General features: G+C 48.5%; 1 protein-coding gene across 3 annotated transcripts in view; it reads left to right on the top strand.

The window, feature by feature from the left end:
• LOC119453767 (serine/threonine-protein kinase LMTK1) overlaps nt 1-27,052 on the top strand; it is a 90,323-nt gene that overhangs the window by 27,840 nt on the left and 35,431 nt on the right. For 2 of the 3 annotated variants that reach the window (XM_049668494.1, XM_037715819.2), the window contains exons 8-14: nt 5,555-5,685; nt 9,197-9,281; nt 12,630-12,748; nt 14,023-14,175; nt 15,220-16,799; nt 19,894-20,206; nt 25,231-25,534. In XM_049668494.1, the coding sequence (XP_049524451.1) occupies nt 5,555-5,685; nt 9,197-9,281; nt 12,630-12,748; nt 14,023-14,175; nt 15,220-16,799; nt 19,894-20,206; nt 25,231-25,534 (2,685 nt within the window). The remainder of the gene's footprint in view (nt 1-5,554; nt 5,686-9,196; nt 9,282-12,629; nt 12,749-14,022; nt 14,176-15,219; nt 16,800-19,893; nt 20,207-25,230; nt 25,535-27,052) is intronic. The other variant, XM_037715820.2, reaches the window with a different exon arrangement.

Here is a 27,052-nt window from a genome sequence, read left to right as displayed (position 1 = left end):
AACGTAGAAAATACATTCAAGGCTCCTAAACAAATTAAGACACCTGGTTTTTAGCAAGAAAAATGTGTTGCACAATGGCAGCCGGTTTCCTAAAGTCAGCTTCGCTGCACGGTTTTTTGAAGTCAGTTTTGCAGCAGTACATAAGTGTTATTCGGTAAAGCATACAAATGCAGCACAGGATGTTTTGGTTTCGTATCTGATTGCGCAGACAATTTTCGGCCCAATTTTCCTGAAAAAAAAATCATTTTTTTAAAGGCACAAGCTAGAATCAGATAAATACCGTAATCAGACATTGTGAGCTATGGTTATTGCTTAAAAATCTTTGTAGGGCAGGTTGAATATATGCATTTCGATGGGAGATGATGTGTACACAACGCATTCTAAGCTTGCAACTAAAGGGGTCACTTGGAATTATCGGGCAAAGGCCAATCCCTTCTTTTTTTTTTTTAAGGATCGAAATAATGAAAGTTTGGGCCCATAGAGATGCATGGGCGCCAGCTGTGATGTGTTTTGTCACCTTTACTCGCTTGGGAGTGCGGAGAGTTGCGTGCATGCGCTACTCTCGATGGAGGAGAGACACGACCGGCGGCACAGCAAACGAGGATTTAATATGTACAGGGATGGTGAACTCACGCGGCACACAACACTAAAACCGAAAGTCAAAACTAAAGGCACGCGAAACTAGACATAACTCAACAAAAAATACTTGCTCAATACAAAATACAAAACTCTGACTAAATGCCAAAACTACCCGAAAATAATCTATCTCTGTCTCGGAGCCTAACTCCGTCTTAGAGTTTCTACGTCAGTCTGAGCGCTGACTCGTCAAAGTCTGACCACCTTGGTCCCGGCCTAACTGCGTCGTAAACAAAACGTGATCGTCTCTTACGGATCGTCGTCTTGAAGTTCTTGTCGCACACGTGTCGGGCTCGTCGGAAGCGTTGAGAGTGCCGTAGGTGCCGACGCCTCGCGTTGTCTCTTTTGTCGGCGGTGAGCTCGTCAGCAATGGCGTTCGGCGTTGCTTAGGCCCACCTGGATAGGCCTAGCGTCTGGATGCGTCGCTACCTCTTCGTGAGTGCCGACGTGGCGTCCCGTGGAAAATCGAACGTGCCGGTCTGCCACAGAAGGGGGATCCTCTCTGGGGTGCCCAGTCCTGCCGTGAGAGGCTGCAGCCAGTCCAGGAGCCTCGCTCGAACTTGCCGAGGTCGACGGCCACACCTTGGACGGCCAACGTCACGGACTCAACCAGACCCCCAAGTCTCCCGTCGCCAGAGCGGAGCTGGCGATGCGACCTTCCTGGCCCGGAGCCACGTCGATAATCCACCGACAGCGCCGTTCATCCCCCGATCACGCCTCGGCTCACGCGTCTTGAGAGCTTGTGCCGTTCCGAACACCGTGCTTCACGTGCTCTTCTTCTTTTTCGCGCCGCAGGCGGCCTCTTACATATGACACCGGCGAGGACCTTAGGTAAAGATCGAATTAACGGAGGTCTACTGTATTCGACAACTTTGAATGTAAAAAGTCTCGAATCAACAAAGTTTATTTGATTCGTATCGGAAATTTAGAATAGTTGCACACCCCTCATAAAAAGGTTTAAATTGCATTAGAAAGCAAGCATGATTCAGTCTGATTGCTATTGCAGACATTTTCTGCGCGAGAAAGTAGCGTGGACACGCGAGAATAATGAGGAATACACAATGTGTTGCGGACCTTGTCTGACATTTTCTGCACGAAAAAGTAGCGTGGACACGCGAGAATAATGAGGAATACACAATGTGTTTCGGACCTTGTCTGGCATTTTCTGCGTGAGAAAGTAGCGTGGACACGCGAGAATAATGAGGAATACACAATGTGTTTCGGCCCTTGTCTGGCATTTTCTGCGTGAGAAAGTAGCGTGGACACGCGAGAATAATGAGGAATACACAATGTTTTGTGGACCTTGTCTGGCATTTTCTGCGTGAAAAAGTAGCGCGGACACACGAGAATAATGAGGAATACACAATGTTTTGTGGACCTTGTCTGGCATTTTCTGCGTGAGAAAGTAGCGTGGACACGCGAGAATAATGAGGAATACACAATGTGTTTCGGCCCTTGTCTGGCATTTTCTGCGTGAGAAAGTAGCGTGGACACGCGAGAATAATGAGGAATACACAATGTGTTTCGGCCCTTGTCTGGCATTTTCTGCGTGAGAAAGTAGCTTGGACACGCGAGAATAATGAGGAATACACAATGTTTTGTGGACCTTGTCTGGCATTTTCTGCGTGAAAAAGTAGCGCGGACACACGAGAATAATGAGGAATACACAATGTTTTGTGGACCTTGTCTGGCATTTTCTGCGCAAGAAAGTAGCGCGGACACGCGAGAATAATGAGGAATACACAATGTGTTGCGGACCCTGTCTGGCATTTTCTGCGCAAGAAAGTAGCGCGGACACGTGAGAATAATGAAGAATACACAATGTGTTGCGGACCTTGTCTGGCATTTTCTGCGCAAGAAAGTAGCGCGGACACACGAGAATAATGAGGAATACACAATGTGTTGCGGACCTTGTCTGGCATTTTCTGCGCGAGAAAGTACGCGGACACGCGAGAATAATGAGGAATACACAATGTGTTGCGGACCTTGTCTGGCATTTTCTGCGCGAGAAAGTAGCGCGGACACGTGAGAATAATGAAGAATACACAATGTGTTGCGGACCTTGTCTGGCATTTTCTGCGCAAGAAAGTAGCGCGGACACACGAGAATAATGAGGAATACACAATGTGTTGCGGACCTTGTCTGGCATTTTCTGCGCGAGAAAGTAGCGCGGACACGTGAGAATAATGAAGAATACACAATGTGTTTCGGACCTTGTCTGGCATTTTCTGCGCAAGAAAGTAGCGCGGACACACGAGAATAATGAGGAATACACAATGTGTTGCGGACCCTGTCTGGCATTTTCTGCGCAAGAAAGTAGCGCGGACACGTGAGAATAATGAAGAATACACAATGTGTTTCGGACCTTGTCTGGCATTTTCTGCGCAAGAAAGTAGCGCGGACACGCGAGAATAATGAGGAATACACAATGTGTTGCGGACCTTGTCTGGCATTTTCTGCGCAAGAAAGTAGCGCGGACACGTGAGAATAATGAAGAATACACAATGTGTTGCGGACCTTGTCTGGCATTTTCTGCGCAAGAAAGTAGCGCGGACACGCGAGAATAATGAGGAATACACAATGTGTTTCGGACCTTGTCTGGCATTTTCTGCGCAAGAAAGTAGCGCGGACACGCGAGAATAATGAGGAATACACAATGTGTTGCGGACCTTGTCTGGCATTTTCTGCGCAAGAAAGTAGCGCGGACACGCGAGAATAATGAGGAATACACAATGTGTTGCGGACCCTGTCTGGCATTTTCTGCGCAAGAAAGTAGCGCGGACACGTGAGAATAATGAAGAATACACAATGTGTTGCGGACCTTGTCTGGCATTTTCTGCGCAAGAAAGTAGCGCGGACACACGAGAATAATGAGGAATACACAATGTGTTGCGGACCTTGTCTGGCATTTTCTGCGCGAGAAAGTACGCGGACACGCGAGAATAATGAGGAATACACAATGTGTTGCGGACCTTGTCTGGCATTTTCTGCGCGAGAAAGTAGCGCGGACACGTGAGAATAATGAAGAATACACAATGTGTTGCGGACCTTGTCTGGCATTTTCTGCGCAAGAAAGTAGCGCGGACACACGAGAATAATGAGGAATACACAATGTGTTGCGGACCTTGTCTGGCATTTTCTGCGCGAGAAAGTAGCGCGGACACGTGAGAATAATGAAGAATACACAATGTGTTTCGGACCTTGTCTGGCATTTTCTGCGCAAGAAAGTAGCGCGGACACACGAGAATAATGAGGAATACACAATGTGTTGCGGACCCTGTCTGGCATTTTCTGCGCAAGAAAGTAGCGCGGACACGTGAGAATAATGAAGAATACACAATGTGTTTCGGACCTTGTCTGGCATTTTCTGCGCAAGAAAGTAGCGCGGACACGCGAGAATAATGAGGAATACACAATGTGTTGCGGACCTTGTCTGGCATTTTCTGCGCGAGAAAGTAGCGCGGACACGCGAGAATAATGAGGAATACACAATGTGTTTCGGACCTTGTCTGGCATTTTCTGTGCGAGAAAGTAGCGCGGACACACGAGAATAATGAGGAATACACAATGTGTTTCGGACCTTGTCTGGCATTTTCTGCGCAAGAAAGTAGCGCGGACACACGAGAATAATGAGGAATACACAATGTGTTTCGGACCTTGTCTGGCATTTTCTGCGCGAGAAAGTAGCGCGGACATGCAAGAATAATGAGGAATACACAATGTGTTGCGGACCTTGTCTGGCATTTTCTGCGCAAGAAAGTAGCGCGGACACGCGAGAATAATGAGGAATACACAATGTGTTGCGGACCTTGTCTGGCATTTTCTGCGCAAGAAAGTAGCGCGGAAACGCGAGAATAATGAGGAATACACAATGTGTTGCGGACCCTGTCTGGCATTTTCTGCGCAAGAAAGTAGCGCGGACACGTGAGAATAATGAAGAATACACAATGTGTTGCGGACCTTGTCTGGCATTTTCTGCGCAAGAAAGTAGCGCGGACACGCGAGAATAATGAGGAATACACAATGTGTTTCGGACCTTGTCTGGCATTTTCTGCGCAAGAAAGTAGCGCGGACACGCGAGAATAATGAGGAATACACAATGTGTTGCGGACCTTGTCTGGCATTTTCTGCGCAAGAAAGTAGCGCGGACACGCGAGAATAATGAGGAATACACAATGTGTTGCGGACCTTGTCTGGCATTTTCTGCGCAAGAAAGTAGCGCGGACACGCGAGAATAATGAGGAATACACAATGTGTTGCGGACCTTGTCTGGCATTTTCTGCGCAAGAAAGTAGCGCGGACACGCGAGAATAATGAGGAATACACAATGTGTTTCGGACCTTGTCTGGCATTTTCTGCGCAAGAAAGTAGCGCGGACACGCGAGAATAATGAGGAATACACAATGTGTTGCGGACCTTGTCTGGCATTTTCTGTGCAAGAAAGTAGCGCGGACACGCGAGAATAATGAGGAATACACAATGTGTTGCGGACCTTGTCTGGCATTTTCTGCGCAAGAAAGTAGCGCGGACACGCGAGAATAATGAGGAATACACAATGTGTTGCGGACCCTGTCTGGCATTTTCTGCGCAAGAAAGTAGCGCGGACACGTGAGAATAATGAAGAATACACAATGTGTTGCGGACCTTGTCTGGCATTTTCTGCGCAAGAAAGTAGCGCGGACACACGAGAATAATGAGGAATACACAATGTGTTTCGGACCTTGTCTGGCATTTTCTGCGCGAGAAAGTAGCGCAGACATGCAAGAATAATGAGGAATACACAATGTGTTGCGGACTTTGTCTGTCTTCACTTGGGCATGAAATTAAAGAATGCAAGCGTGATTCAATGTATCTTTTTGTGCTGCCTTTAAGAATAACTTTCCCATCTAAATGGACCGTCCCTCCTCCACGTGCACAGGACTTGAAGGCGTTCCTCCTGAGCAAGCGCAACGAAGCAGAGCCCTTCCTGCAAGGTCCGATTCCCTTGCAGGCAGCGTGTGCCATCGCCTCTGCACTGGACCACATGCACAGGCACAGCTTCGTCCATGTGTGAGTGTGACCCCTTGTGATTCGTGCGGATTTACAGTTGCAGTACTACTTTACGAACTGCGGTTGTCGTGGGGGTGTATTGTAGCTGCAGGCGGGTGTTTACATGTGCTGTTCCGGTCCTGCTCGTGCTCTGCTACCTGTGAGTGCGAGATGCGGCATTCCCAGATTTCATGCTTAGATTGTGTCTGTGGGTTAATGGTACAGTCGCCGACCGATGTGCTGGATTTCGCGGGGACCGAAAAATAGTTTAAAAAAAAATCGAACAGTCCTAAGAACTCGTTCACCTCAAAAAATAAAATTTATTAGGCTTATAGTGGCATAAAAAATGTCTAATGATGCCCGGCCTCATAATACGCTTGGAGGCGATCAGATTTGCTTGGATTTGTGCAAGACTGATGTCGTGTCTGACAAGAGCGTCACCGCTTTGGCGATCTCCGTCAGAGGAGATCGCCATGGAGATCGAAGAAATAAGCCCCGTTGCTTAACACCACTTGGCTCTCGTGAAGGCACAGGAGGTGGCGCCATTCACACAAATGCAAAGCTGCACAAACACACACAGAGATGGAACGTCTCCCAGGCACACACACCATTTTCAAAAATAGCAACCGAAACCGAAAAAAAAAAAAAAAACGCAAAGTGATTAGTGATTATGGCGATAGCGTTGACCGAAAGAAGAAAAAGCTGCCATCCCCTGGAGTGTTTTGTCAGCTAAGGAAGAGCGGGCAATGCCTCTGAGACTGGAGGATGGCTCACGCTCTCTATTAGCGTGCGCCTCCCACTTTTGGAGGCGGAAGCAAGCCTGCGGAAAATCCAACATGGCGGCCTCCAAGATTGGGTAGCGTGGCTCGGAACGAGCAATTTAGTCTGGAAAATCTAACTTTGGGGCCTAAATCCGTGCGAAAAATCAGTTGCAAAAATGCATTAGCTCTATGGAAACCCTGACGGTGCATTTATGAAGTCCAGAATATCCAACAAGTTCGAATTTCTCGAGTCTGAAAAATCTGTCGGCGACTGTATTGTACTGACCAACCATATTATAGTTAGCTGCTGGTGTAAAGAGTTGACAGTGACATAATCGTTAACATTGGGTCGTTTTTTTACAGCGAAGCAGTTTATGACTAGGGTCCCGTGAAATTTTTGTGTGGGCGAGCAAAAACTCCTGTCTTGTGGGCCGATCCTGGGGATATTGCAAGAAGGGTCCAATCGCAATGGCACATACCCTTGTGGACTCCTATTTTTTGGCTAGGAAATTGCCTTGAAACCTGCCAGACCAACGTTTGAGCCAAAGCCCATGCCGAAGCTTTAGGGGGGACGCGGCCTTTGAAAACCGAAAAATCGCGAAAAAAGGCGATATTTGGAAAATCCCATATTCGGGCAGTATGTCTTATAAACTACCATTTCTGTAAATATCGTCTAATTCATCGCGAAACTATTTCAAATAAAGTTTACAACGAGCCGCGGCAGCCCTCGAGCGGCGCGCAAGCGTTCAAAATACCCCTACTTGGCACGAACGCCATTTCTCTACCGCTTCACCGAGTGCCGCCATTTTGATGTTGTTTTGTTCGTGCATTCTTGCGCTTTTTTTCCCCGCCACCCGCAGCGGCGGCGACAGCGCGGGAGAGGCGTAAATCGCTCGTGATTGGAGGGCTCACGAGAGCTTTCAAGTTTCCCGTGGCTGAGACGCGAAGCTGATATTGGGCGAAGCGCACGCTCCTCAAGGACGCGGGGGAGCCCGCAACTCCCATTGGCTGCTGCGCACAATGACGTAGTGGTCTCCTGCATAATGCTCCGGACGTCGTCTGCTTCGGCTCCTCCATCGCCGGCGACCTTTGTGTGTTGCGCTCCCTATTGTCTATCTTTGCAGCCATTGGCATATTTTACACGTTTCTACCGTCTTTACGAGACCGTTGTTGCGTTTAGCCTGCCGATTGTGCAGTCGTTCATGATGCGCCCGATTAAACTCGAAACGCTACATGCGTTCGGTGCAAGGAAGCGTTCTATGAAGCTCGCCCGCATGGCGAAGCTCGCCGCCCGCCCGCGCGCCGATGATGATCGCACCGACAGTTCCTATGGGGCAGCTTCGGCTTCATCTACGCGAGAGAGTGGTTGCGTCGACGTTTCTAGCAACGTGATTCCTGTTCCACCGGCGCGAGAATTTGTCGTCACGAGTGTGCCTGGTGTCTCGTGCTCATTGACAGCGGTACATTGCCCTAGGCCGGTATTTTGTAGCGATGCCGTTCCGATGCTAATGCCTTTTCGCTCTTGGTCAGTAATCAGAGCGACCAGTAATAAGAGCGACGGTCCGCTAACGTTATCAGCGGGATCAGCCGGCCGTGAGCGGTGGATGATAAGACTAGCATTGAATAAAGCATAACGCATTGCTACAAAATACCGGCCCTAGGTAACAGCGGCTTTCACATACCCTCTTTCATCTGCCTCGGACAGTGCGATCGCGTCGTCCACTGTGCAATTGCAAACACGTTTCCTGACGTGTGAGGAGAAAGAGGTGGCAGATAAAAAGTGCGCTGCTGTGCAACGAGGACTTGGCGCTATGCCGGCGACGGAGCGGAAATTTGAAGCAATGGAGCGCGATCCTGAAGCTGCCACCGCTACAAGTGAAGGCGAAAATTTTTGAACAAGGCCAAGAAGCGATCTCAAGAGAAGGTGGAAAGGCGGCAAAGGAAGAGAGTGCCTAAGGACATCTCCAGTTACGCTGCTGGGTCATTTTAGACCAATATATGTGCTCAAAACTTTCAAAGCTCATTTTCTCAAAATGACTTTTTTGGCTGGTGAGGCTGCTTCTTCCAGCCATATATATCTCTGTAACCGCTCATCAGATTTCCTGAAGGTTTTTTTTTATTGTGTATCTGAATAAATTTTTGAGGGCAAGACAAGCCCTTTTTTTATATATTGTGTCTGTGATAGTTAATCAAAATTTGATTGATAAAATCTTAACCACCAACACTAATATCGGTGATCTGCTGAAATTTTTCAGCAAGGAAATTAAAGAAAAGGGCTCTGTCTTGCCCTGAGGTATCCATCTGGGAATCATCATAGTGAATTTCACAGTTGCAGCACCTTTTGAAAATTCTCCAGGCCTGTAACAAGAAAACCATATGCACCATTCTGACATAATGCTATAACTTGAGAACTAGTGAACATAACTGCATGAAATTTTGTAGTTCTACTAATGCTTGTGCTATGAGTCTACCCTGAAAATTTCATTAAGATATCTCAATAAACAAAAAAGTTGGTATCCGAGGGTAGCCTCCCCCCTTAAATTGTGGCTGAATGTGAAGCTAATTTCACAAGCCTGCCATAAACGAGCAGACTTCACAGATAGGTTGAATCTGCGCATAGATTGTCCCCCACCATACTTCAATTTGGTAAATTCATTCGAAAAAACAGATAAAATTTTGACTTTATATATTGCAACATATGGTAGGTCTGGAGTCCTCCATTTTGAGGGGTTAAACCAACACGTGTCCACTTGTGGTGATTTGTGGTGCAGTGACCTGGCCGCCCGCAGCTGTGTTCTTGATCGGAACCAGGTCGTCAAGGTCGGTGACTACGGCACCTCCCTGCAAGCTTACAAGGTGAGCGTCGGGCACACTGACACAGAACGACGAAGCACTTACATAGGGGGGGGGGGGGGGGGGGAGTGCACTAAATTTATCTTGCTTCATTTACTTCACAGTTTTTGTATAGTGCTTCGGCTGTTTACCTAGATGCACAAAATATGGCCATTGCCACACTATATGCATGCCCTTTATAAGTCTTTCCTATTACAGTCGAATCTCGATAATTCGAACTCGAAAGGGGCCCAAACATTTGTTCGAATTACAACAACTTATTTTTGATGTATTTGTGCACTATAGCGCTACGTACGAATAGTGCGAGCTGTGAAATATCGCGATGCGCAAGCATATAGCGAGCGAGGGCCACGAAACTGCCCACGCCAGCCAATGCTCGCATCCCGATAGAGCCTCTTCGAAGCTCTTCACAACCACAATCTCTCTCTCTCGCATCCCGATAACGGCAGTGAACGAAACTTCAGGGAGCGGGTGGCGCCGGCACGGCGACGCACGCGCGGTGACCGTCTGAAGGTGATGGAGGAGGGCGGCAGGAAAGCGCATTTGGCCTTGGCAACCCCGTCGCTTCGGTGACTCCCCTCGCCCTCCCTCTCAACTCCCTCGTAGCTCCCTCACCTCAGACTGTCTCCGTGCGCGCCTGCCGCCGGCACGGCGCAGCCTCACCTGCCGGTGCGGCGCCAGCTTAGCCCGCTCCCCGAAGTTTCGTTTTCTGCCATTGAAGTGAGCGTTGGCCAGCGTGGGCAGTTTCGTTAGCCAGACTGGGGCTCAGCGTTGCTCCCCTCTGCACCACAGCCGCAGCGCTGCGTTGGCCGAGACGTACATGCGTGTTCCAGCGCGACGCAGAAACGGCGACCTTGCCATTTGAGAGAGGAAATTTTCGCCGCGGTATTTTTTTCTTTTTTATTTCTCCGCGCGGACGTTGGGGGGGTCTCCTAAGCTTTTGCTTTATGGTGGTGTTGGGGCAATGCTGGTCGGAGGCGCCGCCACGTGATTTGGCGTGCGGAGCTGAAAGCCTTGTTGGCGCGCAGTTATGTTCAAATTAACCGTCGCAAATGCTTTCGCGTTCGAATTACCGAGCGTTTTCGCCCATTGGAATACACATAACTTTGATGGGACCGCAGCGTCAGTTCGAATTAAGCGGAAGTTCGAATTAAGTGTGTTCGAATTAACAAGATTCATCTGTGGTAACTGTATAGTGTAATGTCGCACTGCAAAGGTGGCACACACACAGACATTCACACAAAAAACAAAAAGGACCTTGCATACTAACAACCGTTTATACAGTCGCTTACGCTCGTCATACATACAGTGTAGACCGCTTATAAAGTAAGTCGCCGAAGTCGCGAATATCTGCACTATAAGCGGTACCGCACTATAACCAAAGCAACAATTTTCAAGGCCCGCACATATGCAAAACATGTGCACCGAGCCGCCACGCGTATGCGACAGTTGAGAAATGTGGCTAGAACTTTTGCATTCAATGTACAGTCGAATATCGTTAATTCGAACCAAATCACGCGGCGGCGCCTCCGACCGGCATTGTTCCGGCACCGCCATACAGTAAAAGCCTAGGAGAGACCCCTCAATGTCGCGCGCGAACAAAACTAAAAAAGAAAAAACATGGCGGAAATTTCACCCGCTCTCAAATGGCAAGGTCGCCGATTCTGCTTTGCGCCGGAACATGCGTGTACGTGCCGACGTCTCAGCCACGCTACCGTAGCCACGCTTGGAAAATGGCAGTGAACCCTTCTTTCTCCTTTATGCTTCCTCTACTTTCTAGTCACGTGTTGACCTTGCACGCTGCAGCTACGGCGAAGCGGGAAGCAGCGGCGCTGTCCCAGGCCGCCCAACGAAACTGCCCACGCCGGCTAACGCCCGCTTCCCGATAACGGCAGAAAACGAAACTTCGGGGAACTGGCGCCGGGCCAGCCGGCAGGCGCGCACGGTAACAGTCGAAAGTGAGGGAGCTACAAGGGAGGGCAAGGGGAGCCACCGAAGCGGCGGAGTTGCCGAGGCGAAATCCACTTCCCTGTCGCCCTCCTCCCTCACATTCCACGGTCTCCGCGTGCGCCCTTCGCCGTGCTGTACCGGCGCCGCCCGCTCCCTGAAGTTTCGTTTACTGCCGTTATTGTGAAGCGCGCGTTGGCTGGCGTTGGCAGTTTCGTGGCCCTCGCTCGCTATGCGCGCCGTGATATTTCACGACTCGCACTCAAGATTCTGGTTTCAGCCTCACTGGCTGTTTGTTCGCACCACGTGCCCTTCTCCTCCACTTCGTCTCTCTTTGCTCCTCGAGCACTCCTTGGGGCACCCGTTTGAGGGGAGCATTCGCCGTCTCCGCTGACTTCCGTACTCCCAGGCAGCTGCACTGTAACCGGTATTCCGTTTCCCGCAACTGCACTATAAGCGATACGTGTATACATGGAGTGCTATGGGAAAATTAACGGGAGTCTGAAAAGACTGCACTATATCCGGTCCTGCACTATAAGCGGTTACGTTATAAGTGGTCTATACTGTATATACATTTCTCAGATAGTACAAGATCACGTGTACAAAGATGCAGCTAATAATGAGATGCAACAGTTATAGGCATAAAACCACACACAAGACGCTTGTTGCATGTGTAGCACTTCCAAAGCACTTCTGAATGTTTACTTCTGAGCAAATTCCGCGTGGCAAACACAATGCCCAATGCTGTGGTGGCCTCTGGTGTATAGAAATCAAAGAAAGCACTTTCGCAGCAACGGTGGCATGCTTTCTTGGGCCTGGCAGTGTCAAAACAGACGGATGACCTTGGTAATGACAACAATATGTCACCAATTCTTTGTCCTCAACAAGAGATGTGACTAAGCGAAAGCTGTCACATCTGAGCTGGCAACTAAACGAAAGCTGATTTTACCATTTCTTTTGCTGTCTCAATGGAGAACAGACAGCCTCAGCATTGTTGTGTTGCTACACCAGCCGCGCTAACCATGCAAAGCCAGCAGTGCTAAATCTAAAAGCAGGCATACTTAACCCGCCAGCTCTTCTTAGTGTTCTGCGCATGTGCATTTTGGACCTGCTATCTGATACCCTATGTAATGGCTTCACTTTACTATAACTATCTAGTATTCCTCTGATCTGTTGAACATGCTTGTCTTGTCAGTATTGTTGTAGTTTGAATAAAAGGGCCCTGTGGCACTTTGTGAACACGGTCAATAATTTTAGTTAGTAACTTAATAGTTGAACTTAATATAAGTATTCTTAGTATGAAACTTCTTTAATTGAATACAGTGCGGAAACTATCCCATTTAATATGGCTCTCTCACCAATGACTGCAGCCAGTTGCATGCGTTAACCATGTGCCTCTCACAGGAGGACTACCACCTGGTGGGCGAGGTAGCTGTGCCACTGCGGTGGACTGCCCCTGAATCCCTGCACTGCACTGACTTAGCCCTGGAGGCCCGGGAACTCACCAAGGAGGCCAATGTCTGGTCAGTGGCCGCCGCCTCTGCTCGTCGTTTTAACCTCCCCTTGCACACACGTGGATGTTGGAAGTGCAGTCCTAAAGGACATTTGTTCATGATTCTGTATCAAATTGGGCACTCGGCTGCATGCGACGCCTGCCCGAATATGAGCGCCTCTTCCTGCGACTAGATGAGTGGGAAATCTCTGCGTGAAATTTTGGCCCAAACCGTTGACTGAAGTTCATTGCGAGAGAACTGTTGAAGCTGGAAACTGAAACTTGAGGTGGTGGTTAAAATGAGCTGAAGTGGTTATTCAGGCGATTGTGATTCTGCAATGTGGCGCAAGTATGCTGAGGATCTTTCTGCGCTTGCGGGGTGGCATGAAGGACAGCAGTATGGATTAGATAGTAAACAGGTGCAGCTGGTAGTCTGGTGGAGGAATCATAAAGGGGAGTCGGGCAGGTCATATGAACGTAGAGCTGATAAATAGTGGTAGGAGTGCGATCAAAGGCAGCAGGGAAATTTGGTGGTGTGGTGAGATAAACTGAAGATCACAGACTGAGGCCTTTTTGTCCTGCAGGGGAGATAAATTATGCTAATTATGATGGTGATGAAAGTGGGGGCATTGCTTAGTCTTTGCACATTCTGTGAAACTGACAAGAACGGCAAGAACACAGTACAGCGCTGACATGTGGTCTATTGTCTGCGGTAGCCGGCTATGGCAGTGAGCTGCCAAGCTTGAGGTCGGAGGTTCAATCACAGCTGCAGCGATTGAAATCTAATGGGGCAAAATGCAAAAACGATTGTGTACTTGGATTTTAGGGGCATGTTATAAAAGCTCAGGTTGTCAACATTATTTCTAAGCCCCCCACCACGATGTGCCTTATAATGAGCTTGTTGTTTTGGCGCATAAAAGCCAAACATTTAGCTTTAAAATTTGATTACCTGTGTTCTTCCCATTATTCATCTGTTTCAGGCTGAGAATGCTTAGATTGGAAACAGGCAAAATGATACCGCGAGTTTTCAGTTAGAGGCATAACTTTATCATAGATAAGTTTATTATAGCTTTGACTAGTTTTGGAGATGAGAAGAAAAAAAGCTGTGTTTTGCTAGCTGTATTACTGCTTTCTATCGCCAGACTCATTTTAGAGTAATTTGGCCTGTACTTACTTGTGACCTAATAATCTGTGGTATTTCTCAGGCTGCTGCCCACTGTGTTGTGTGCCCACTGAATGGTGTTATTGTGCACCACTCTGATTGATTTTTCTGACTCTCCAATTCTGATGCACTGTCTTTTGCAGGAGCTTTGGCGTGCTGCTGTGGGAACTGCTGTCCCTGGGAGCCCTGCCATACGAGGGCCTGACAGACGACGAGGTGCTGAGGAGGGTGGTAGTGCAGCGCAACCTGGTGCCCGCCAGGCCCACCACGCCAGCCGGCCGGCACACCGACCGCCTGTGAGCCCCCTCTTTCTGCACTTGTGCACATTTACTGCTGATGGGAAACATAAAAGATTTTATTCATTCATTCATCACTAGTTATGGGGATGCAGGGGTTTGCAGCTCTGGGCCGCAAACCCTGAGAAGTTGGATAAGGGGTTGCATTTCTAAAGATGGAGGAAAGGCCTCTCCCTTCATAACTGGCTGTATGTAACCCCAGGTTCATCAGCTTCATAATAATGTAGCCATTCATTCCAATCATTCATTCATATGACAAAATGCATAGCTGCCAATGCTCTCTATTTGTCTGGGGGACTCCCAAAATCCATTGGGGCTTGTTGGTGGGCTAGTTCGTTGTCAGTTTGCGCTGTAATTCATTCCCGAAAACCAAGCAATCTTCCAAGTTGTACGAACATGGCCACAAGCCTCCCGAAAAACTTTCCTAACCCCACCGCAAACAAACAAAGCAAACAGTCAAGATAACGTAGCTATTCAACTATAGCATGAGAGAAGGTCGGTCCGAATATTGGCCAAACGTCAGTCAGATATGATACTGTGTTGGAGGCAGCGGCAACCTTTTGTTAGCGCCATTGTCATCGCAAGACAACGGAGCAAGCTTCTGCATGAGCTGTGTACTATGCGTCTCTCAAGTGCAGGGGATGCTGTGCATTCTGCATGAATCAGTAGTGAAACAAACAGCAATGTGCAGACATCATGAAATTAATAGCAAGGCACAGCACACTCTGAACTAGTTAGGGAAGTGCTGTTGAATCAATTGGATGGACCATCCAAGGTAGCTTAGTGGCTGGTGGCGTTGTGTTGCCGAACTCAAGGTAGGGGGTTCGGTCCTGGCCACCGCAGCCGCATTTCAGTGGGGGCAGAATTCAAAACACTTGTGTACTTAGGCTTAGGTGCACATAAGAACTCCAGTCAGAATTAATCTGGAGTCCCCCACTGTGGCATGTCTCATAATCAGATCATCATTTTGGCACGTAAAACCCCAGGGTTCAAATTTTGAATCAAATGGACCATATGACTTTTAATCATTCCTGGTTGTGGCAGGTACCAAGTTGCCACCTGGTGCTGGAGTGAAGTCCCTGGCGAACGGCCATCCGTGCACGAGCTCCGTGAGCTGCTAGGCCACCTTCAACGCGAGAACAGCGATGCCCACGACTTCGAGTCACGCTGGGCTGCGCTGCGACCTGATCGTGTCAAAGAGCACAACCTTGCACCGAACCACCCTGCCGCGATGTCCCTGTCTCGACTTGGCTTCGAGAGCGACTTCGTGGCTGCCAGCCTCCAGAATCTGCACGGGAGCGCGGAGGACCTCCGCACTGAACCGACCGTGGAAGAGGAGGAGGAACTGACCTCGTTCCACATCTCGGAAGCGATCCGCGACTTGGACGCAATCCTTGCTGCCGAGTCTGGGTCGACAGCATCTGTCGACCTCCCCAGCGAGTCGACGCAAAGGCAGGACAGCCTTGGCAATGAGTCTGTCGACTCGCGGGAACTCAACTCTCTCGGCTTCAAGAAGAGCGCTTCGGTGGAGGACCTGCTTCGCGAAGGGCCTGAGAAGGTGGCAGAAATGTTTCGCATCACCGTCATTGACGATGTGGATGCCAGCGGTAGCGAGCCACGCAGCCTCGGTGCGGACTCGGACATCTGGAGGCGACTCGACGATGGACCTTCCGTGCCCACTCCTGGGAACGGTGCGCTGAATGGTGGTGTCGTCGGCGGCAGTGTGGTGTCGCCAAATGTGGGTATCTGGGGTAGTGTTGGTGGTGGGGACACGGTGCAAGTTACGGAGATGGTTCCACGTTCGGTTGAAAGCGACAGCGGTGTGCGGAACCCGGCAACGCGCGAGGACGTAAGTAGCCGCATCGGAGTCGCGGGACGGTTTGGTGGTGGTTGCACTTCAGCACACGGCTGTTTCCCGACCCCTTCGGCCGCTAACTCCGTCGACAGTGGCACGCTGAGCACTAACACCCCAGATGCTTCCTCCGGTGATGTCCGGCGGGAAGCCAACACTGATCTGTGCCCCCCTGTCTTGACTTGCAGCCAGAGCGGCGACGACTCTGAGACGTCGACGCCCGCTGCCGCGGCCCTCGAGCCCACAACGCAAGGCGGCAGCAACGACAGCCGTGACAGTGCTTCGTACGTGACGGCGCCGGAGTCTGAGGAATCGAGCTTCGGGCTGGTGCCGGAACTCTTGGAACGTGCCACGTCCGAGTCAGAGACTATGTTTCTGACTGCCATGCCGGACGGCGACAACACGTCGGAGTGCTCCGAAGCGACCCTGGCAGACGACGACAACTTTGCAAGCCCGCGGGCGCATTGTGTGCGTTCTTCGACACCGACGGGTGACTGTCCCAGCCCCAGCATGTCTCCCATCCCAAAGTGCGCATCGTGGAATCTGGTGGATGACATCGAGGAATCGGCACTTTCGGACCTGACGGTGGACGATGATGTGGGGAAGGGGGGTTCCTCGTACGAGGACTCGCTTGCAATCACCGAGAACTCGACAGTAGACGAGATGCGCAGGATTGCCAACGAAGCAGCAGCGCAGCACCGACACGCAATGCAGAATGGGCCGGTGCTGGCCAATGGGCATTTGTGCAATGGACTGGAAGCACCGGAGGACGGTGAGTTCTTTGGCTGGCATGTGTCTTTCATGATAGACATTTAATATGTACAAGTTACCTATGGTAGCTTTTGTTAGCAAGTTCAGAAGTAAAGTTGGACCGGAAGGCAACTTTAACAGGTGTCTCGTGTTTATCTTGTTCATATATTATATTTTATAATTTGTTATGCTAAAGATTATGAGTGCTGTACCCTGTCTTTGCTGCCGATGGGTGGCTGGGGCTCTCTGTCAAGCTGTCATTAGGCAGCTTTTTTCCCAGTCACCTTTTTTTTTTCACTGTAAATTTTCTGTTTTGGTGAAAATAAAGTTTGGAATGATTGATTGATATACGTTGGTCTTCTGCTATTCATTTTTTTTTTTATTTGAATGTATGAAATTATATCGTTGCATGTCTTATGGACAAATACAGCTGGTCTTTTTTAAGCCCAACAGGCAGGGGTGAAAGTGCTGTGTCAGTTGTGCGATCCTGCATCAAATCACTGAGAATGTGCCAGCCTGCTTTGGAGCGCAAATTTTAAAAGTTTGAAGACGATCGAACAGCGCAAAAGAGTACGCAAAGTGTACACGACTGACGCAGCACTGCTAACAACAAGTCTATTGCGTGCTATTAACAGCATTATGTAGGAAGACAATCTGCATAGGAAACGTAAAAACAACCTATTCACCACTGCCGACTGCTGTTTGTCAGGCTATCATGCATTCGATAAGTAGTTCATTTCACTGGAATGTAGTGATGTAGAAGAAACACTAACTCATGAATCACCGTCGTGTTGGTATATGCTAAATGTGCAATATAGTAAACAGAAAATCAACATTTAGTGGGATGTGCGGCTTCAATGTTTGCTACATAGTCGTAGCTGTGTGGTGGCTCGTGTTCGGCCTAGAAATGCGATTGCATGAAATTATGATTAAAACAAACTTCTTGGCGCAAATTAAACGAGAACAAAGAACACAAACAACAGGACGGGCGCCCATCCTGCTGTTTGTGTTCTTTGTCCTTGTTTAATTTGCTCCGAAAATTTGCTTTAGTTATGAATGAATACCAACTAGCTCAAAGTTAGATTTTACTTGGATGAAATTAATTTCAATGGCTGCTTCCATGGAAAGTACTGTATTTGCACGAATCCAACACGCACCTTTTTTCGGAGAAAATGGGTTTGAAAATTGCCTGTGCTTCAAATTTAAATACGAAACCAAAACAGTCTTTGTGGCGTTGAGAGCAGCCTATCGTCAGAGCCGCCAGACGTAGCGTCATGGCACCAGAGCATGTTACTGTGAAGTTATCTGTGGATTCATTTTGTGTGTGACAACAATATGGAGCGTCATTCCTGGTGGATCACTTTCACGAGATTTCATGCGACTGAGCACCAAATGTGTTGGTGTGTACAGCTGCCAGCATTTCTGGCTATATGCGCACAGTGATGTAGTCCAATGTAGAGTCCCGTTAAATCTCATGAAAGTGACAGTGTCTCTAATAGAGATCGCTTGAGAATGCCACCCCTGTGTGCTCAGTATCTGTGGCCAATGAAGTGCAAGTAGTGTCGATGACACGCTACTTTCATTATGAAAGCTCATTAACCTTGTGGAAATATGAAACCGAATTCCTTCGATAGCTGGCGTAGAGTCTTGATGATTTCATGGACCGTCAGGGAAACCAATTTTTTGGTCCTAACCCTTTTGAGGGCCACATTTTTTCAATAAATGCATCCACCCAGGGTCACGTATTTTAAGGTAGATTGAACTTCTCCAGAGTGACTCAATTAGAGGAAAGAAAAAAAAAAAACAAGAATTTTTTAGGTGACAATAAAGCAACTGTGGATAAAATGTAAAAAAAAAGAAAATTGAGAACTTATTTTTATGTTTTAAGTGAGTTGGACAGAACAGGTCTCATATTTTCAAATGTTGCATTTACTTTTCTGCTTTTACCATGTGTCGAGTTGAGGTTGCAATACCAGTAAGGACGAGGGCAATGCGGGTGGCCTCCGAGCCATGTTCAAACCATTGACAAAGGGCCAGAAGAATGGAAAATGAAGTGGTTCGTTTGAGAATATGGCCCCAAGGACCCATAGTGAAAGTGAGGCTTGCCATGTGAGCGCCTGCAAGCAAGCACATTGCTCTGCACGCATCAGAAAGACAAAGCAAATGAGAACCTTGCAGCAATCGGTTGTTAAATTGCTAGACGAGATTCTGTCAGTTCTAGTGCGTCTCATAATCAGACATGCACGCAAAGCAGTATTGCCTGTTTGCGAGGGCCCGCCTGTAAACAAGTATTCAAGCGTCGGCAAGATTGCTTGTAATATATGTTTGTATGAGTGTACTTGTATGTTCCCACCCTGCTAAGATCTTGTAAAAGATCGCAGTATCTATAAATAAAATAAATAAAATAAAGTAATTGCACGCCTATGGGAGAACAACGCGTGTCATCTTGCACTGCTTTGAGTGATAACAAACAAGACAGAAATCAGCTTTCCCACCGCCTGCAACTCGAAACGACGCGCGAGAAGGATGATTATAAAGTGCGCAAACGCGGGCGTTAGCACGCGGCTGTAAACTAGACAAAGTGGGAATACTCCCAAACTCCTGCGATGACAGCCAGCATAAAGCAAAGCGAAAAATTGCAGACAGTTCTGACGGAAACTTAGGGGCAGCAGCACAGCAAGAATTTTTTTTTAAGCACATGGAAGGTTGCAGCACCTCCAGAGCAACGCTAGGCAGTGCTTCGTTTAAAAATGGTATGTTTTTTTTTAATTTGTTCGCCGCTGTACATTGGATCCTCAAAGGGCTAAGCAAGATGTGTCTTCGAAGCAAAATCACGGCAGAAAGGTTTCTAATAATTTTCATCATGTCATGTGGGCTGCTGGTTGAGTGGAAGTTAAAATTAATGCTCACCGGTGTTGAAAGTGAGAGAAAACAGGAATGGGGGGGGGGCAGTGCATGAGATGGGTAAATGGGGTTTTTCAGCCAACAGGAAAGCATATCAGCGAGCTTTAAAAACTTGTCTTAAGCAGATCTCATTGGCATTTATATGTTCATTGCATTGCTAAGAGTTGCAAGCAACTCGGTGGTACGTAACATGAAGGATGTTTTTTGTCCAGCAGGAGACGATAGTGACGACGAAGGGCTGGTGGAGTATGACCTCAACGACATCTCCTCGGTCCTGGACAGCAATGTTGAAGGCGGCGGAGGCGTACTGCCGTCCCCACGGTCGGCATGGCCTCCGCTCGAGGACTCGCCCATGTGCGGGGAGGAAGAGGAGATCCTGACGGTGAACATGCTGACCCACGAGATCACCGTCAGGCCAGCCGCAGGCATAGTCTTCGACGGCCACGAAGTGCTTGCCGGTGTGGAAGAGGAGGAGGACACCAGCAGCCCTCTGGGAACACCTGAACGGAAACACCAGGTCGACAGGTGCGCTATTTTTTTTTCTCTTTACTGCGACAACTGTTATGGGTTCACTCGCCTGGCCATTTTTGCATCTGCCACCATTCGTTGCTGGAATCCCATAATCCTTTGTGAGAGAAGAAGGGAATGAAGGGGGGGGAAATCTGTGCAGCAAGCATTCAAACTTGTGACCAACAGATTGGCAGTTGGGGATTCTCGCTCTCTTTGCCACTCTGCCGACACTGTTGCAGTGGAGGATACTGATCCTGGAGAGTGAGATAACATCAGCAGCTGCCTTGATTGGCTAATGTCCACCCAAACTCTTGTGGTCTTGATAAAGCGGGCATGTTCTAGCATGTCGCCTTCCCAGTTGCAGAGCATTCTTCTACTTGTAACCACATTGATTGAGTGCGTCTGCTTTGTCTTTATCGATCTTCTTCTAGAGCATGACTTCTCACATTTGCTAGATGGTGCTGACGTCATCTTGCGTTCTTCAAAGATAGTGTGAGGCCTATTAGTGGGGAAGCTCAAGCGGAAATTTGAGAAAAGCCAAACGAATCCAGCATCAAGAAGAGAAAGGGTTGTAATAGAGGCCAGTGGCTGTATACAGTGCACGGTATACGGGAAAGAACGCCCGTATACAGTAAAACCTCGTTAATTCGGATTTCACGGGACCGAAAGAAATGTCCAAATTAACCGAATGTCGAATTATCGAGGGTATCAAGAAAACAATAAACAGATGCTAAGTCAACACACTTTTATTTACTGAATGAATAAGAAATCCTGTTTCTGTTTTGCACAAAAGCAGTGCGGAAGCTGCAGTTCTTGTGACTTAATGGCTTTCGTAGCGGTGATGGCCTCGTGACCTTTGCAGCCCGGCCGTGGCACACACCTTCATTTGAGACACGCTTTGCACTACGGCGCACAGATCCCGATTATTTTTTCGCCAGTGAGCTGGTCGCCAACAGACCGCCCGTCCACCACGATGTAGCCGGTGCTCATCATCCTCGGCAGCATTGCACCGAGTCAAAATGAAACTACCGTTTGCTGTAACAACTGCGGCCACAATCGACGCGATCATGAAAGGCGACTACACAGTTCTGAAGACACGCGGCCTACGCTCGCACTGATTCAAAACGAAACTGTTTGCCGCAACCGCTGCGGACGAAACTGTTACTGCTGTCGATGCATCGATCATGGACGGCGTATGACGTAATAGTTCAGCGGAAATCCGCTAGGTGGAGATAAGTAATTAAAGAGAAACTGAGACATCCACCCAAATGTAGCAATTTGCTACAATGGAAAACCAACCGGGTTCCTCGAAAGAAAGCCTCGCCGTTGAAGAAAAATTCGTCCTGGTCCGGGACTCGAACCCGGGACCACCGCCTTTCCGGGGCAGCCGCTCTACCTTCTGAGCTAACCAGGTGGCTAGCAGATGGCAGGGCGAAGTCGAATTTGTCGACAACTCGACGCAAAGGCAAGTGTATGACGTAATAGTTCAGCGGAAATCCGCTAGGTGGAGATAAGTAATTAAAGGGAAACTGAGACATCCACCCAAATGTAGCAATTTGCTACAATGGAAACCCAACCGGGTTCCTCGAAAGAAAGCCTCGCAGTTGAAGAAAAATTCGTCCTGGTCCGGGACTTGAACCCGGGACTCGAACCTGGGACCACCGCCTTTCCGGGGCAGCCGCTCTACCATCTGAGCTAACCAGGCGGCTAGCAGATCGCAGGGCGAAGTCGAATTTGACGACAACTCGACGCAAAGACAAGTGTATGATGTAATAGTTCAGCGGAAATCCGCTAGGTGGAGATAAGTAATTAAAGGAGAACTGAGACATCCACCCTAATGTAGCAATTTGCTACAATGGAAACCCAACCGGGTTCCTCGAAAGAAAGCCTCGCAGTTGAAGAAAAAATTTCCGCTGAACTATTACGTCATACACTTGCCTTTGCGTCGAGTTGTCGACAAATTCGACTTCGCCCTGCCATCTGCTAGCCGCCTGGTTAGCTCAGATGGTAGAGCGGCTGCCCCAGAAAGGCGGTGGTCCCAGGTTCGAGTCCCGGGTTCAAGTCCCGGACCAGGACGAATTTTTCTTCAACTGCGAGGCTTTCTTTCGAGGAACCCGGTTGGGTTTCCATTGTAGCAAATTGCTACATTTGGGTGGATGTCTCAGTTTCCCTTTAATTATCTCCACCTAGCAGATTTCCGCTGAACTATTACGTCATACACTTGCCTTTGCGTCGAGTTGTCGACAAATTCGACTTCGCCCTGCCATCTGCTAGCCGCCTGGTTAGCTCAGAAGGTAGAGCAGCTGCCCCGGAAAGGCGGTGGTCCCGGTTCGAGTCCCGGACCAGGACGAATTTTTCTTCAACTGCGAGGCTTTCTTTCGAGAACGTGGTTGGGTTTCCATTGTAGCAAATTGCTACATTTGGGTGGATGTCTCAGTTTCTCTTTAATTACATATCTCCACCTAGCGAATTTCCACTGAACTATTACGTCATACACTTGCCTTTGCGTCGAGTTGTCGACAAATTCGACTTTGCCCTGCCATCTGCTAGCTGCCTGGTTAGCTCAGATGGTAGAGCGGCTGCCCCGGAAAGGCGGTGGCCCCGGGTTCGAGTCCCGGACCAGGACGAATTTTTCTTCAACTGCGAGGCTTTCTTTCGAGGAAGCCGGTTGGGTTTCCATTGTAGCAAATTGCTACATTTGGGTGGATGTCTCAGTTTTCCTTTAATTACTTATCTCCACCTAGCGGATTTCCAGCTGAACTATTACGTCATACACTTGCCTTTGCGTCGAGTTGTCGACAAATTCGACTTCGCCCTGACATCTGCTAGCCGCCTGGTTAGCTCAGAGGGTAGAGCGGCTGCCCCGGAAAGGCGGTGGCCCCGGGTTCGAGTCCCGGACCAGGACGAATTTTTCTTCAACTACGAGGCTTTCTTTCGAGGAACTCGGTTGGGTTTCCATTGTAGCAAATTGCTACATTTGGGTGGATGTCTCAGTTTCCCTTTGATCATGGACGGCTATCTTGCAGTTCTGAAGACACGCGACCGACGCTCGCACTGATTCAAAACAAAACTACTGTTTGCCACAACCGCTGCGGACGAAACTGACCGTTGTCGATGCGATCATGGATGGCTATCTTGCAGTTCTGAAGACACACGGCCGACGCTCTCACTGATTCAAAACGAAACTACTGTTTGCCGCAACCGCTGCAGACGAAACTGTGACCGCTGTCGATGCGATCATGGACGGCTATCTTGCAGTTCTGAAGACACGCGGCCGACGCTCGCACTGATTCAAAACGAAACTACTGTATGTCGCAACCGCTGCGGACGAAACTGTGACCGCTGTCGATGCGATCATGGACGGCTGGCTATCTTGCAGTTCTGAAGACACGCGGCCGACGCTCGCACTGATTCAAAACGAAACTACTGTATGTCGCAACCGCTGTGGACGAAACTGTGACCTCTGTCGATGCGATCATGGACGGCTATCTTGCAGTTCTGAAGACACGTGGCCGACGCTCGCACTGATTCAAAACGAAACTACTGTATGTCGCAACCGCTGTGGATGAAACCATGGTGGCTATCAACGCGATCGTGGATGGCACCTACGCAGTTATGGAGGCGCGCGGTCAACGCGGTGTTATGCGCGGCAGTAAACGCAAGAATAAAGGCTTTAAAGGCACAAATCAGCACGAATCATTCTGGCATTGCTGTCATTCACGTACGATTTCTGCTGATGACTATGGCCATGCGGACTCCACCGCTTCGTTTCGGTGGACGCTATCGCCGTTTTTGGTTTTTTGCGTCACGCATTTGCAGCGCTCCGCTGATCGCAGAGCTCCGAGACTTGTTCGAATTAACGATAGAGAGTTTGATTGCACTAAATAATGCGTGCGCTTGCCGGGTTCAGAGGACGAGTCCGAATTATCCAATTTTCCGAATTAACGGGGGTAGAATTAACGAGGCTTTACTGTACCGTGCATTGGGTGCACGTTGAAGAACCTCAGGTGGTCAGAATTAACCTTGAGTCCCCCACTACGTCGTGCCTCATAATGATATTGTGGTTTTCGCACCCTGTAATTTTTTTTAAAGAATATTTTGCTGGTTCTAGAGTATTTCAGATGCAGTTTTGTTGGCATCTTTTCAAGAAAACCATAGCGACAGTACGCTAAGCTAAACATGAGGCAGCATAAAATGAGCTTACCTTTCAAAAAAAAAAAAACTCGGAGAAGTGCTTGGGCAAACTTGCCGCTTGTACTGCTGTAACAGTTGAAGTTGTGTGCAGTAAGTGCAAGCCCGTTTTGAGGAAGCTTATTGCTATTTAACATGTTCCCACACGCATAAGCCGCACCCATAACTAAAAGAGGTTATCATCTTCCTGTTAACTCTAACTACCAAGTTCTTTAGAAAGAGTCTACAAAACTGACTCCTATTTTTCATTGCAGCAAATTGTCACACATTGCATCCATATTTGAAAAATATGTGTGCTGTTTATCTTTAAAATGACCCGAAATGAATAACTCCTTCTCCACATAACAGACGCAGCTAACTTGTAATTCCAAGGCATGAAACAAGAAAGGTCAAGTTTTTACGGGAGGCTGTGCAGTAAGTGTACTCTTGTAATGACCAGTTCACTATGGTTGAGAAATCTATATATAGATGCTAAAATGTTGACATTGTCTAGTGTGTGACGTGTTGATGTTTTATCTTTTGACAGGAAGTCCTTGCATGAAATCTGCTGCTTCTTGGAAACATTAAAATAAAGTTGGAGCAGTCTTTTTATTCCACGATTAATCGTGTATGCTTGTCAGAATTTTCCTGTCTTAACCTGTCAAATTTTTTATTCCTCAGTTTGTGCATTTTTTTATGTGGCCAACTTTATTTTCTTATTTTCTTTATATATTTTGATAGCATGGGAGACCCTTACCCCTGGTGATTAACGTTGGGACCTCGCAACTGTTATATGCTCAGGTTTGAACTGTTTGCTTGCAATATAATAAACTTGATATAAAGTGTCAAGAATGCTGTGGCATTCGCAGGAAGCAAGATGGCTTGGACGACGACGCTGAAGACACGGACGACACGAGTAGCACGGGGACGTCGTGCACCTCTACGTCTGGATCGTTCGAGTGCCTGGCACAGGACGAGGCAGATGGCATGGCAGATGGCGTAGCGAAAGCAGGAAGCACTGCAACGACAGCGTCTCCTGCGCAGCGACCGCGCAGCTTGGAAGGCAGCCCCACCTCCCCGAGGCGTGCCAGCACTTGGGACCGTAGGGCCACGCCCACCAAGTCTGCTCTCAAGACTGCCAGCGGTAACAGGCGCAAGCCGGTTTCCGGAAAGGTGCGCACCTCGCGAGATTCCCGTGGTGTATTTTGAGTGTTAGATTTCATGACCAAGCAGATGTCAAGGCAGGTGGCAGCCTTAACCCTTTGAGTGTGAGTGAGTGAGCGAGTGAACTTTATTTGGTCCACGATAGACGCGAGTAAACTCCACGTCACCTGGCTAGGCCAACTCGGTCGGCCTTTGAGGGTCGAATTTTTTTGCCAAATGCGGGGGATCCCCCAGGGTCGATTTTTTTTATTGCTGATTTAAATTCTTCGAAAGAACCTATTTCGAAAAAATAAGGTGGTAATTTTTTCAAGTGACAGTAAAGTGAGAAAAAAATTGTGTTGTAAAATGCACAATGTTTATTCATGAATAAGAAGATAAACGCACTGAAAAATGGTTGTGGTGCACATCCGGAAACAGAAACAAGTGAGAAGCCTTCGTCTTATCGCCAACAAAGTGCGATAGAGCTTTTGTGGTCTCCAAAAAAGGACACACAAAAACGGCAGCATCGTTTGTGTATATACGCGGGCTGCCTGGGAACAGGTGTAATCGCGCCGCGGTGGACGATAAACGATCAAGTAACAAGCGGTCACCCTTTGAGAGATTTGAAACCAGATAGCCATCAGTTTAGGGCATCCAACAAGCGGGATCCGCCGCAGGAGAAAACCGCAACTTGCCGCCGGGGCCGCGCGCACGCGCCCGGATGCGCAAGTGATAGCCTACGCGCCGGGGCCATAAAAACAAAAACAAAAATGGAGAGGCATGGCGCAAGTAAAAAATTTCACGTGTTCCTGTCGAGTGGCACTACATGCCAAGCGAAAGAAATGCTCGAAAGATGCGCGCACTTGCCGCCACCGCCGCGTGCGCGCACACGGCCGGATGCGCGAGCGATAGCTGACACGCCGTTGCCATAAAAAAAAAAAAGAGGCATAGGTGCAAGTGAAAAATTCCACATGTTCCCGTCAAGTGGCAGCACATACCAAGTGAAACAAATAATCGAAAGAATCGCGCACTTGTCATCACCGCGCGAGCGATAGCTGACGCGCCGTTGCCATAAAAAAAAAGAGGCATTGGCGCAAGTAAAAAATTCCGCGTGTTCCCGTCGAGTGGCAGCACATACCAAGCGAAAGAAATAATCAAAAGAATCGTGCACTTGTCGCCGCCGCGCACGCCCGGATGCGCGAGCAATAGCCACCGCGCTGTTACCATAAAACAAAACAAAAAAAAAAGCCCGGAGAGGCATTGGCGCAAGTAAAAAATTCCACGTGTTTCCTTCGAGTGGCAGCACATGGCCAGCGAAAGAAATGATCGAAAGAGGCGAGCTTTTTAAATGTACAAGCAATACCGTACATGTACGCCATTGACCATTTTGAAGGTGTTCGCGGAGGCCGTATATGTACGGTATTGACCCTTTCCGGAGGCCGTATATGTACGGTATTGACCCTTTCAGGGTCAATACCGTACATATGCGGCCTCCGGAAAGGGTCAATACCGTACATATACGGCCTTGGTTTGGGCATTGTAACTTGA

Source organism: Dermacentor silvarum, chromosome 5, assembly GCF_013339745.2.
Source record: "Dermacentor silvarum isolate Dsil-2018 chromosome 5, BIME_Dsil_1.4, whole genome shotgun sequence".
Classification (NCBI taxonomy): domain Eukaryota; kingdom Metazoa; phylum Arthropoda; class Arachnida; order Ixodida; family Ixodidae; genus Dermacentor; species Dermacentor silvarum.
Note: the sequence above shows the minus strand (reverse complement) of the source record. Positions and strands in the feature narration are given on the sequence as shown.